Below are 13,706 nucleotides of genomic sequence, written 5' to 3' on the forward strand. Positions count from 1 at the left end.
GTCGCAAATGTGTTTGGCTTAGGTAGTTCGCTGGTCAAACTGACACTCTAAAAATATCAAAGCCTAAATTGCTGCGCCCGCCAACTACTACGACGGGCGCTTGTATGTCTATCTACGGGAAATGGCCTTATACTCGACCAGTAATAGGAAATTGGGGCGAAACTATAATGATATGTGGCTATTCAAATGTATCTGCTTATCCTGAATATTCAACACTGTACATTGACGGACTACGGACTCGTCTGCCGAAGATGCTCAAGTTTATCAGCAGCACTCTGCACAGTCTCCGTCAGTAATACGATCCTTGTCGGTCCAAAAGGTCCCATCTTCCACTGACCTGCATATTTGCAGCCGTACTGTAGCTGGGAATCTGTCCTCCATAATACATACTCTCTACCAGCTGCGCCTCCCGAGCATCCTCCTTGGTTATATACGCCGGTGCCTCGGTTGGAACCGCGGGAACGTTATAGTAATCGTTGCGATTGGCAATGGAGCGCACTTGTGCAGAAATTGATCCGATGCCTGGTGGTTTGTTGAAGGCGCGGCCCTTGATTGAGAAATTTCATTAGCATCATCTCTTGGTGTTGTGAGATTTTGTTGTCGGATTTCTCCTGCATACCTCTGTTGATTGGACAACTCGGGCGTCATCCTGGGTAATGAGGCTCTGTGGCTTGCGGGATACTTCCTCGATTGTACTATCAAAGTTCATCTGCTTCATAGCGATACTCTGTGCCGTCGCTAGTTTCTCAATCAGCACCCATCCAGGAGAAAACATCTCAGCAAATATCAAGAAACACACACCTGCTGGTCCACCCCGGACCGGCCCGCGTCCAGTTAACCGGTTCTCAACCTGCGAGATTGCCGAAACATCTTGCGCAGTAATACGCTGCCCTGACTCGGCGGCTTGCTTGAGTTCGGCAACGGTAGGAAGATCGAGATTCATGATCGATAGCATGGGTTGGCAAGAGTCGCTTCTCTCTAAAGAGCTACTGTTGGCGAATGTTCTCTACTTTGAATATATAACGTGTAGGGGCGAGTGATGTCACCTTGAAAACATCCCTATGTTGCCTCGTGGTGGCGCTGCCACTCTTTTAGCCTGAATCGCGACATTGCGGAGTTGAACACTTGTCGAATACTGGGCGGCTGCACTGATAAAAGGGCGTTCCAGAATCCATGGATCGAAGTAAGGAGAGAATGGATACAGTGATTTGGCATTCGAGTGCCCCGGTACTATAATCTCGCGACACTGGACTGGGAACAGTATGTTGGTTCCAGTGTCTCTAGGATCAATCTTTGAGTCATTTCACATTAAATATGTCAACTTTATTTTTATGACCGGTAGAGATTAGGGCTTCGGCTTATGACCCTTCGACGTGTATTCTATGCTATTCTGTCTTGCAGTGTTCTATTCTATGTATGCTCGTCACATCCACGAGCTCGAACCTAAGGGTAAGGAGTTTCTACTACAAGCTTGGTCATACGTACAATATGATAAACTACAGAGCATATACAAGTTCCTCGAGCGGGATAACGTGAGAATGCCTGCAACATGGGGAGCTATGACTCGATGTGAGGGTTCATCCCGGTTCTTGGCTCGTCATATAGGCTACTGTCGTTCTAGTAGAAGAGCTCAAGGAGATAGCCGATATCCATCAAATTATGATTTCTCATCCAATCAGGGTAGACTTTCCTATTGGGCTATGATGCAGCTAGCCGTGAACTCTTTGATAATGACAGCAAACACATCCTCTATCCTGTGACGATGTTTAGACCGAGGCAAAGCTTCAGATTGACCGGACTGAAAGTACCATTTTGGGACCATCGCACGGATAGATGCATTACTGATCCAAGGTTAGATCAAACCAGAGGGGAAAGAGCCACGTCACTGGCGACACGTTACACGATGGTTGGGTGCAGGAGCCGTTTTGAGGCACTCTGCCAGGTCGGCAACATACGATTCTGCTGTGTACAGTCGACCAGGGACCGATGCACCCTTGTGTATGTCGGTGGCCCCAGTGGTAGGACAAACATCCTCGGTGCAAGTGCTTTACGGGGAAGGAATCGCAAATTGTGGGGATGTTAAGGATGTTCTATACCGGGTTGTCGGAAGTACCAGGGCCACGTAATCTTGGTTTGGTATGGTTATTCAGGCTGGTCATGGTATTTTTCTTTGTATTGAGATCTTTCTATCTAGCTGTGCAGACCACCTATCTCTGCAATTCATGACTCTTTGTTTCTTCCTCTTTATATAGTGAGCCATGTCTCTCTTATATAGTTTCAGTACTGCCGGTCGATCTGCACTGACGATGCCGGTTCCGGGACTCTCCGCCTTGGCCGAATGCCGGCACCGGCAAAAGACCCCAACCCTGAGCATCTTCACCACGTCCACCGCGATATCCCTCAGTCCCTCCAGAGCCAAGCCGGTTTCGCTTTCCTAGATACTACTCACTTTTCTTGACACCTTGTCCCTGTTCATGGAGACGTAAGAATCATCCCCGGGAGGCTTTCCCATCGCGCGAACATGCTAACATGCCTTCCCGCAGACCGTTGAGAAAAGGAAAGAAGGCGTGCACTGAGTGCCGCCAGCAGAAGGTGGCTGACTCTGATCCCTATTTAAAACGTCTGTGGGCATTCTGACAAGTAACAGGCAAAATGTGACGTCTATCTGGACCCAGATCAACCCTGTACAAGATGCCGCAAAGTCGGGGCGAACTGTATCATCTCGGATCCCTTCAAGAGAGAGCACAAGCGCAAGTACGTATCCAGCGTGCAACCAGCCAAGATGAACAAGATTAAACACGATTCCAAAGAAACAATTTTGACGAATATCCCTACTTAGGAGGCTCTCTGAGCTGGAACGGGAATCGGAAGATCTGCGACGCAAGCTTCGGGCATCGCAACCAGCAGATCTCAGTCCTCACCCATCGCCGATCGCCCTCTTGACAGCGGCAGCGGAGATGGGCGCGCATCCAAGACTAGGAAGTAACTCGGCTTCTGTGTCTTCGAATGCCCCACACGATTCGTACTCGCCGCGCTTGCTGGCTCCAAATGGCCTCACACATGCGACCCCGGTACCGGCCCCGGCAGTGGACAACGGTGGCACGACCAGGTCCCGGAGCTTGAATGGAGTACATGTGCAAGCAGGGGAAATTGATGATCTTTTTCAAATGTGAGATGAATCTTGTGCTCCGCTTGTTTTGTGTTTCGTGTTCTGTGGTGGGTTATATATCCTTGCTGACTTGATGATCCAAGATTCTTCCAGCACTACTCTCAATTCCTTCCCATCTTGGATCCCCAGACCTCACCTAATTCGTACTATGCAGAATCGCCATTCCTATTCTGGACGATCATTGGAGCAGCATGTCGCTCATACTCTCGAAATCCTACATTGTTGACGGCATTGGCCCGAAGTGTCTTGGAAATGGCCTTCCTCTCAGCTTTGTCCGTCTCGCCGCCGTGGCACACCATTCAAGCACTCCTGCTTCTCCTGACATGGCCGTTCCCCAAAGGTGACCATCCGGACGTGGCGTTCCCATTATGTGGAATTATGCTTCATATGTCCATGCAAAATGGCCTTCACATCCCGATGTCGAGTCACGAGTTCTCACGAGTCAAAATCCCAGCGCCATCCGAAGCCGATCTACTCCGCCGCTCGGAGCTGTGGGCACACACAGTTATCATGTATCAAAGGCAGGCCGGCAAATGACGACTGTAGAACTCTGCTCTCAATGTGTACTAATGCTGTTGATAGGGTCTGCGTGCTGAAGGGGCAGCTGCCTCGGGCTCTGATGAACCATGGTCAAGATCCTACGCATCGGCAGGTACTAATGGACAAAATTGCGCCGTGGATGGCGCTGAAACTTCGTTGTCAAGAAGTCATTGCCAAATGTAGCGAGGCAGTCACTGAAAATGGCCTACGGTCCATGTCGCTCGACCAAGAGCGGGCATTGGATATCATACTTCGCACTTACGAAGGCCAGGTAGACGACCTCGAACTACGGGCAGTGACAGGTATGCTATTTCTCTTGTTCCTCTGGTCCGGTACGGTCCTAATCGTTTCCTCCTAGATGACGAGAGATTTGACACCGGTCTCTGCCGGATGGCTGTTCAAAGCTTTCATTTCTTCAAGAGCCAAACGCTTGTCTCCAGCGGGTGCTATCCGCGGATTCTTGTCACCGCGTGCAGCTTGATTGACTATGTTCAAGTTCTTTCCGATCGATTTGGTTTTCTGTCAATGGCCCCTTTCCATATTAGCTTCGCACTCCTCTTGGCTGCCTCGAGCTTGCTACGAATCCTGAAAAGCAGTGTCGCCTCCCAAGGCCTGGAAACCGGTCGCGCGCGAGCTTCCCTTTTCACCGCCATCAACCTGGCCAAGCAGATTTCCACCGACGGTGCCGATATAGCCGCCAAAACGGTCATGATTCTTAGCTCGATCTGGAATAGCAACAAAGCCTTTCGCCGAGCTGACGGGTCAGACTATCTAGCCCTGCGTATCCGCGGTCGCCTCGTTCTGAGTCCGATTCTCGACGCTGTTTGGTGGTGGCGGGATGAATTTGATCCCCAGTCGCGGGCCGTACGGTCGGTCGTGGAGCCTTCTAACGGTATAGTGTATTCTCGTTCACGGTACCTTCCTGCTGCTGATGGAGGCGTAGGTGGTGGATCAGATCCTAACCCAAATCCTGCTGGCGGAGTGGCGGCGCCATCTGGCGTGATCACTGACCAGAGCGCGTTTCACCTCGATGAGCTGTTTCTCGCTGATTTCGAATGGGCGCTCGGCGATGAGGCGCTGTTTTCGCTGGATCCGACGCCGTCGACATGGCCATCCACGAACAATCTTCTTTGAACAAAGCAGCAGATTAGGAAGAATCAACTGGCGAGAAATTCTATATCAGTATCTTTCTCACATTATTCACTACACCGGCCATGCCCTGACGGACCCAGTCTTCGAGCTTCTAGGAGGAGCCGGTCTCCGGTACGGGCTTCCGGATCGACTCTACTACCCTGTATAGTCCCTTGCTAGTTCATGTGCCATCCTTCATGGATACGCGACTTGGCATTGCCGATACGACCGATATGAAATGAACCAGAAAGGGAACGTGCATTATTGGGTCTGGAGATACGGTAAATAGCCTCGAATAGCCGGCCACCTTCTAGATTTGTTTAGATAAAGCGCCCAACACCGAGGGGTTTGGGACCCTGCATGATAATAGGATCGATCACACGAATCGTGATTCAAGGGGCTGACGGTCGGGGAATAACCAGCAGGTCATCCTACTGAGCTAGTCGCTATCGGACGAATTACCCCGTCAGGGTCGCAGTGTCTCAGATCCCCCCGTTATCCGCCACCTTAGGGCCGGCTATGACTATTGGGGTAAGAGGGTAAGCGTCGAAGTTTGAGGTGGTTTTCTAGAGGGCAAATTCTAAAACGACGATAAACTCGTTGTAATGGTATTACTAGTTAAACGGTATCTGTGCTATCAAGACAGATGATTCGAAGGACATTTAGAAAGACCTTTCAAGAAAGAGTGATTGAAGCATATCTAGTTGGCCCATTTCTCTAGTTTCTAAATTCAGACTTATGAGTAACTATAATGACATTCTAAATAGAAGACAGTAATACGATTACTACGCTAAATCAGACTAAGGGTGTGTTGTCCAGCTAGTATCGTCGTTTGAGCAGTTCCCTTCTAGAGCCATCGAGCCAGGCTGATCAGTCAAAAGTACAGCTATAGAAGACTTGGATAGCTAATTATCTCGCCAAGCTAGGTGTGATATAGCGGACCTCGTAAACAAAGACAGCTATTGTTATTGTGTGTATGCGACAAAAATCTCCGCCAATGGCATGCGGTCTTGGTATGGGCCAAATACGAGCATGAGTCACTTTATTATGACCTCGTGTAGATTATTCTTAAGGAGACGGCAGCTCCTCTGAGATTTTTGTCGGTGTTTGCCAATTGATCAATTCGTTGCCATTCTGGTTGATTTAAGCATGAGAGTATTTGAATATCTGACTGTTGACTGCAGATGAAGTGACCGGCCAATCAGAGTCCCGTGATCCCGTCCTCTGTTTCGCCCTCCGAAAGTCTTACACTACGCCCTACCTGCATGATTTAACCGAGTCGCATGACTGGATTTCTCAAACTAATTATCAGCCTTCATCTAACTGCAAGTCATGGCCGACGCCAGCCGGGGTATACCTGGTTTACAGTTTCAACAATTCTATTTCCCCGCATTTCACCGGTGCGGGTCGATCGTGTGTTTTGTCCCATCGGGGGAATCCAAAGGTTCATAGGGCAGGCCCCAGACCCCCTCGTCCTGGCTCACTACTGAGTGATGTTTGAGGTAACGATCAGCAGGGATGAAAGCAACACGAGATGATCCTGCTCCCAGGGTAGAATCCCCGGATCCTGCATGAAGCTGCACCCGCCACTCATCGAATAAGCACAATACTACCATACCTTCTACGGCCGTTCGATACCCAGAAGAAAGCCAAGACCGCCAGATGCTTATCCTAATTGCCTGATATCTCATCATCCCGTCGTTGATCACTGTTATCGGAGCAATGGTATTACTCGAGGCTCAGTGCCGGGCTCCCCACTCTTCCGACATTTACTACTACAGCCTCGGCTGTATCTATCCTTCGGTCGCATACCTCGCACATAAACCACATTCCTGATTATTCCCGACGGAGGTGCGGACAGCCAAATGAACGTGGCACGCGGGACCAGAACGCCTTTTCGCCCAGGGGGGCATCCTCGCCGGCCAGTGGCGTGCTGGATAAACTGGGCTGTCCAACCAGATCAGCCCCCAAGCCTATTAGCACTACCACTAACAGGATAAGGGCGGCGCTAGGGGCCGACCTCCCTGTGGAACCATTCCACGCTAACTCTCTGGGGACGCCCGTCCTCCCAAGGCTCCCAAGACTCGCCCAGCCAAACTGCAACCGGCTTATCGCTAACAAGCTCGCGGCATGGCGGATTCCCGTTGGCGGAGAGTGGAACAGGTGGACCTTAGCCAAATGAGAACCAACCAGCACGTTATCAATGCAACTCGCTTGTTTCCCCCAATCTCCGCCCGGGATTTCCTTGGGCCCTTCTCTCCCGAGTCCCTCCTGCCCTTCCAAGGGTTCCTCGTTATTAAGGGATAAAAGTGGAAGATCATGGTCTTCGGCTTTGCCGACGAACATTATCGTGTGCCGTGAAGGCGCCATGGTGGCTATCCCGTTTGCCGTGTGGGCGACATTTCAATGCTGCATTCGTGCTAGGTCACATAGTCGCATGCTCACTGATCAATCAAGCCACCCAGGTCTTCAGCCTAAAGGTCTTGGCATGCTGAATTAGGGGAATCGAAGCGGAAAGGTAACCTCCTCCGCCGCCACCAGCTGGACAGGAATGGGTCAGTACTCCGTACAAGGCCCGTGATAGCTGCACTCCGGGAGGGATATCCAAGGGCGAGGGGGGGCGGGGGTTGCCAGAGTGCATCGCGAGGCTCTGACTGGTCCAGAAGTCAAATCAAACACAAAAAGAAAAGAAAAGAGACAACAAACAAAGAGCAGATTGACAGGTTGATGGCCCGGGAGCCCGGCCCTGAGGCTACATTGGGTGGCTTGACTCCTTGTACCACTGACATGATTGGCCTAAATGGGATAAATTGGCCATCTTGCATACTTCCAGCAGGACACCACTGGGCTTCGATTGGATCCGCTTGACTCGTTCGGGTTCGATACTGCTTAATTCCTTCTTTGACCTTCCTAATTCTATTATTCTGGTTTTTTTTTATTTTTGATTTTCGTCTATTCAGTGATTAACTTCTTGCAGCTTCTTCTGTTCTCGAAGTACCGAATTGGCCATTTCCATCAGGTCCAAACTGGCTGAGCCCCAGCGATATTCAAGTCTCAAGTCTCTTGTCTCACTAACAAGTCTCCAGATCCTCACTGCTGATCGGTCACTGACTAAAACTGATTATCACTGAGTAGGACTCTTTTTTTACACAATCGGATCACTCACAGATTCGCCGAACAATCGCCTCCCTCGTGGTGTGTTTAGTCTTTTAGTCTCTTTTAGTCTCCCACTTGGTCCGGCCCCCCCAGTTTTCGTCTGTTTTGCCTGTGCTCACCCCCACTTCTCCTCGACTTTCCTCCTATCACATCCTCGCTTGACCTCGTCGTCGGTGCGCTTATCCTGACTGGCGCCATTGGGGTTACATCCATCCCCAAGTTGGTCTCAGATACCCTTTACCTCGTTTATGGGGGGCGATAAGGCGGAATCCCGTCGGAGTCGAGTGAGCTGTCAACTGAGAGCATCGCGCTTGCTTTAAAGCAAGTCTAAAATCACCTGGTTTCTCCCCCCTTCTCTCTTCTCTTTCATTCTTCCTTCTCCTGCATCTGGTTGCTCGGTAGAGTCTCTTTGGTCCCGGTTTCGATCTACGATCTGTGACCCGCCCGCCATGGAGAAGACCGATCCAAGCATCGCCGTCACCACCGGCGCCGAGGTCGACGAGACCGCACCCAATGATATGATCAACAAGTTGCGCCACTTGAAGGATCATCATCACTGGGACCCCAACTTGCCTCAGGATGTCGTCGAGGAGCTGGACGAGGCCCTGCACACCTCCGACAAGAGTGCGCAAGTTGGCATTGCTCATGAGCTGTTGGACAACTCCATCTACCCCGAAGTGCGCGCTGCCGTCCCCAACATCGACGAGGGAGGCCACAGCAACACCCTTCGTGCTTGGGTGATCGGTTTGCTCTTTGCGACGATTGGTTCCGCTCTGAACATGCTGTTCTCCATGCGCCAGCCTTACATTGTCATTCCCTCCTACATCGCCCAGGTCGTCGCATACCCCGTCGGTAAGGCTTGGGAGAAGTTCATGCCAAACAAGAAGTTCAAGTTCTTTGGTCGCGAGGTCAGCCTGAACCCCGGAGTCTTCAGCAAGAAGGAGCACGCGCTAGTGGTCATCATGGCGAACGCCACTTTCGGTGGTGGCGCCGCCTATGCTACGGATGTTCTCTTGGCCCAGCGTGCCTTCTATAAGCAGAAGTTTGGTTGGGCTTTCGAGATCTTCATGTGTATCTCGACCCAGATGCTGGGATTCGGTCTGGCCGGTTTCTTCACCAAGTTCCTGGTCCAGCCCGCGGCCATGATCTGGCCTTCCACCCTTATCAACACCGCCCTCTTCTCGGCTCTTCATGACCGCACCAAGCCCGACCCCCGCAAGGTCAGCGGTTGGAAGATTGGTCGGTATCGTCTGTTCCTGTACACCATGATCGGCTCGTTCTGCTGGTACTGGTTCCCCGGATACATTGCTCCCTTCCTGAGTGTGTTCGCCTGGGTGACTTGGATCAAGCCCCAGAATGTCATTGTCAACCAGCTCTTTGGTGGCTGGACCGGCCTGTCGTTGATCCCGATGACCTTTGATTGGACTCAGATCTCCGGTTTCAACTTCAGTCCCCTGATTGCCCCTTGGTACGCTATGGCCAACACCCTGATTGGTATGGTTCTCTGGTTCTGGATCGTCACCCCTGCTATTCACTACTCCGGCCTGTTCTACTTCAAGTACCTGCCTATCAGTGACTCGGGCAGCTACGACAACACCGGAAACAGCTATCAAGTCGCCAAAATTTTGACCCCCGAGTTCACTTTTGACGCCGAGAAGTACAAGAAGTACTCCCCGCTCTTCTTGTCCACCACTTTCACCCTGAGCTATGGTCTGTCCTTCGCTGGTATCATTGCCGTTATCCTGCACACCATTCTCTTCCACGGTCCCGATCTCTGGGCTCGATTCCGCGCCGTTAATGGCACGGAAGATGAGGACGTCCACAGCCGCCTCATGTCCCGATTCAAGACCGTTCCTGTCTGGTGGTACGGCGTCGTCACCTTGATCATGATCGGTATGGCGCTGGGTGTGACCCAGGGTTACCCTACCCATCTGAGCTGGTGGGCGTTCTTCATTTCCCTGATCATTGCGGTTCTCTGGTTTGTGCCTCTCGGAATCGTCAAGGCCTCTACCAACATCGATATCGGTCTCAACGTGTTGACTGAGTTTATCATCGGTTATATGCAGCCTGGCAGGCCCATGGCTATGATGCTGTTCAAGACCTATGGATACATGAGCATGTACCAGGGAATGTACTTCACTCAGGATCTCAAGCTTGGTATGTTTAACATCCTTCCCCTTTACCTGTTCTCCAATGCAGCTCGCTAATTTTCTCCCTTTTCCCTTCCCAGGTCATTACATGAAGATTCCTCCTCGCGTTACCTTCTCCGCCCAGATGGTCGCTGGTGTCTGGTCCTCACTGGTGCAGATCGCCACAATGAACTGGGCTCTGGGCGCCATCAAGGACGTCTGCGACAAGAAGCAGCCCAACCACTACACCTGCCCCAACGGCCGTGTGTTCTTCAACGCCTCCGTCATCTGGGGTGTGATCGGTCCCGCCCGCATCTTCTCCGTTGGCCAGCTCTACTCCCCCCTCATGTTCTTCTGGATCGCCGGTGCCGTCCTCCCGGTCGCCATCTACTTCGGTGCCCGCGCCCTCCCCCGCTCCCCCATCCGCTACCTCTCCGCGCCCCTGATCTTCAGCGGAGCCGGTCTCATTCCCCCCGCGACCCCGCTGAACTACCTCAGCTGGGGTATCGTGGGTTTCGTCTTCAACAAGCTCATCCGTGACCGCTTCCGCGGCTGGTGGATGCAGTACAACTACATTCTCTCAGCTGGTCTGGACGTCGGCCTCGCCCTGTGCACCATCCTCATCTTCCTCACCCTCAACCTCACCAGCACCGACTTCCCCTCATGGTGGGGTACTGATATCGCCCAGAACACCATGGATGCGTCCGATAGCGCCATCCAGATCGTTTTGCCCGAGGGCCAGACCTTCGGACCCAAGACGTGGTCGTAAATGCGATCTTAATCTGACTTGGCTTTTTGGGAAAATCCTGAACATTGGGTTTGGGATTCAATTCATCGTATCAGATGCAGAGGTCAGAGAGGCATTGCGAGTTTGTACATGCACAACGCGATGGATCGATGCTCTTATTTGGTCATTTTTTAATGCATGCTTGCAATGAGATGATGATTAAATGACTGATCTCTGCTCTTTTTGGTTTTGCGGGGGTATCTTAATATTCATAACAAGTTTAATACCCACCCATCAATTCAACTTTTTAATCATCAATATCTTCCTAGTAAAGTTTGATATGCTACCATGCTGGAGCTATTATTGTAGACTGGCCTAATGATCAAGATAGCACCCACAAGGTTAAGATGGGCGGTCGAGATTTTAGATAGAACCGTTTAGGTAGATGGGCGCAGCAACATTTGAACAGAAAGAAAATATGGAATTTCCCAGAAACATTCCGGATGCATGATATATACATAGTCAATTTGCCTCAATCTCAACCAATGCCAGATCGAAGCAATTATTCGCACGAAACAAAAAGAAAAAGAAATTGAGAAAGAAGAAGGAAATACAAACATGGCTATTCATCATAGGACTTGTCACGTCTCGGACATAAGATGATTTCCCGATCTCCAAATGATCAATCGACCCCAGGTTCCAACCAATCATCCTCCCACGTCACCACAAAGCATTTTCAAAAACACCGCTTATATTCACGCAGGGTTGCGACGACGCATACCAACCTGCAGAGCAAGAGGCTTGCGCAGGAAACCCTCACGAGTCTCCATAGGATGATCCTGCTCGATCTGGAACTCGAAGAGGCGGAAGACAGTAGCGCCCATGACGAGAAGTTCCATCTCCGCAACGTTGCGACCAACACAAGCACGGGGGCCGTGGCTGAAGGGGATGAAGGCAGCCTTTTGACGGGGAGTAAGGCGCTTGGGGCTCCAGCGCTCGGGCACGAATTGCTCAGCGTCGGGACCCCAGATGGCCTTGGAGCGGTGGATGGTGTAGCTAGGAACTGAGAGGATGTCACCGGGCCCGAAGGTGTGGCCGGAGATGACGACGGGGTCGGCACCAGCGGGGATCTCACGGGGAAGACCCATGGCGGAGGTAGAGTGGATACGCATGGTTTCCCAGATGACCCATTGGAGGTACTCGATGTCCTTGACCATGGCGTGAGTGGGAACGTCGATGTCGCGGGGGATGGCCTCGTCCAGAGCCTTGTGCAGCTTCTCGATGACGCCGGGGGTGCGCTGGCACCAGTACAGGATGGCACAGGCAGTGTTGGAAGTAGTATCGGATCCGGCAATGAGTTGGGTGAGGGCTTCAGCGGTCAGTTCCTCGCGGCCGAGAGTATTGCCATTCTGGTCCTTGCCTTCCATCAGACGGGCAAGGAGATCGACACGGGTGTTGTTGGCCATGACCTCGGGCTTGACACGCTCGTTGACACGGGCGATAGCAATACCAGCCAGGTTCTGAACAGCCTGCATACCCTCGGTGAAGAACTTGTCGGGGATGTACTTGGCGAAGGGAATGAGAGAAGGCATGCAGCCCAGGGTAGCAGAGACTTCACCACGGCGGTTAAGGACCTCGACAGCCTGGACATACTTGGGCGGGTCGTTGGGGTGCATGCGCATCTCAGCAATGTCCTCACCCTTCTCGAGCATGCCGAACGGAGCACCAAAGGCCAAATCACCGATGATATCGAAAGCCAGGAAGTTGAACCAGTTGAGAGCGTCCAGGCTGGCATAGCCAGTCTTGGGGTTGGCCTGGAGGTCGGCCATCTTTCGCCACTGCTTGACGAACATCTCAATGTTGCCGTGAATGTACTGCTCGAACTGGCCGATGGACTTGGCACTGAAAGTGTGCGAGACAGTCTTGCGCTTGCGAGTGTGCTCGGCACGGTCGCGAGTGTTGAAAAGACCACGCCGGATAGAGACGAAAGCATCGTAGAAGTCACTGATAAGATATCATTTAGCATAACTGTAATATCCACCTGATACCACCATGGAGAATTGTACATACGCCTTCAAGAAACCATTGCCGTGTCCGTAGACGCTAGTAATTGCCTCATCGTCGGCAATCGAGACATGACGAGGAGCAATGCGCACCAGCTTGCCATACTTCTTGTGAGCGGCATCGACGGACAAGTAGCGCTTACCCTGGCGGGCCTGGATCAGCAGCCAAAAGTTGGAGAAGGCGGCAAAGCTAGGAGCTGGGATATCCCGCAGACGCGACCGCTGGAAGTAAGGGACCAGGAAATAGGCGACCATGAGGCCTCCGAGGATAAAAGGCAAATTTTCCGTAGAGAATAGCATGGCGACGATATATGCGGGGGATGCAAGCTAAGCAATGCAGCCAGGAATATAGGGAAAACCTAGGAAAAGTGCGGCGTCGATCACTCAAAAGGCGGGGAGCGATGACGGGGAGGGGACCAGCAGAAAGAACAAAATATTGTCGATGCAGTCTCGTCCCAATATCGTGAAGATAAGTTGTCGAAAATACTCGAGACTGGATGAAGAGAGAGAAAGATGTCAGTCCATGATCTGAAAGACAGCGTTGGGGATGGAGTGTTATATATGCAGTTCCAAGTGGTGAAGAGTACCGCATCATGATCCCCGAGGTCTAACCGGTCGACGGGAGTGTAAATCGGTATCTGGGGATACGCCGCGAGTGGAGCCGTGGAGCGAGTAGTGCCGTTGCTGGCGTCCGAACCACCGCTTATTCGGTTATTCCTCCCAGGGCGGCGAGTAATTGGCGAGCTGCCATTGGTAAAGAGGCAAACCACGATCGCCCCCGGCTGATTTAG

The 13,706-nt window shown here is 51.8% G+C and overlaps 4 protein-coding genes across 4 annotated transcripts; 2 read left to right on the forward strand and 2 right to left on the reverse strand.

Annotated features, from left to right (window-relative positions):
* Positions 1-230: 230 nt before the first annotated feature.
* Positions 231-955, reverse strand: N7473_012424 (uncharacterized protein; the record flags this gene model as incomplete). Its single annotated transcript, XM_057158363.1, has 3 exons — positions 231-337; positions 391-547; positions 620-955. 3 exons carry the CDS (start codon positions 953-955, stop codon positions 231-233), a joined length of 600 nt encoding a protein of 199 aa, XP_057002317.1.
* A 1,519-nt stretch (positions 956-2,474) lies between these two features.
* Positions 2,475-4,843, forward strand: N7473_012425 (putative C6 transcription factor (Leu3); the record flags this gene model as incomplete). Its single annotated transcript, XM_057158364.1, has 7 exons — positions 2,475-2,482; positions 2,544-2,592; positions 2,648-2,754; positions 2,840-3,169; positions 3,253-3,690; positions 3,752-4,011; positions 4,068-4,843. The coding sequence occupies 7 exons, from the start codon at positions 2,475-2,477 to the stop codon at positions 4,841-4,843; spliced, it is 1,968 nt and encodes a 655-aa protein (XP_057002318.1).
* Positions 4,844-8,445: 3,602 nt separating this feature from the next.
* optB (small oligopeptide transporter, OPT family) lies at positions 8,446-10,894 on the forward strand (the record flags this gene model as incomplete). Its single annotated transcript, XM_057158365.1, has 2 exons — positions 8,446-10,153; positions 10,227-10,894. The coding sequence occupies 2 exons, from the start codon at positions 8,446-8,448 to the stop codon at positions 10,892-10,894; spliced, it is 2,376 nt and encodes a 791-aa protein (XP_057002319.1).
* Positions 10,895-11,607: 713 nt separating this feature from the next.
* Positions 11,608-13,215, reverse strand: N7473_012427 (cytochrome P450; the record flags this gene model as incomplete). The annotated part of the gene is made up of 2 exons (XM_057158366.1): positions 11,608-12,856; positions 12,923-13,215. 2 exons carry the CDS (start codon positions 13,213-13,215, stop codon positions 11,608-11,610), a joined length of 1,542 nt encoding a protein of 513 aa, XP_057002320.1.
* Positions 13,216-13,706: the final 491 nt, after the last annotated feature.

This window comes from Penicillium subrubescens, assembly GCF_028828155.1.
Source record: "Penicillium subrubescens strain IBT 31985 chromosome Unknown utg000011l_segment0_segment0, whole genome shotgun sequence".
NCBI classification, from domain to species: Eukaryota; Fungi; Ascomycota; class Eurotiomycetes; order Eurotiales; family Aspergillaceae; genus Penicillium; species Penicillium subrubescens.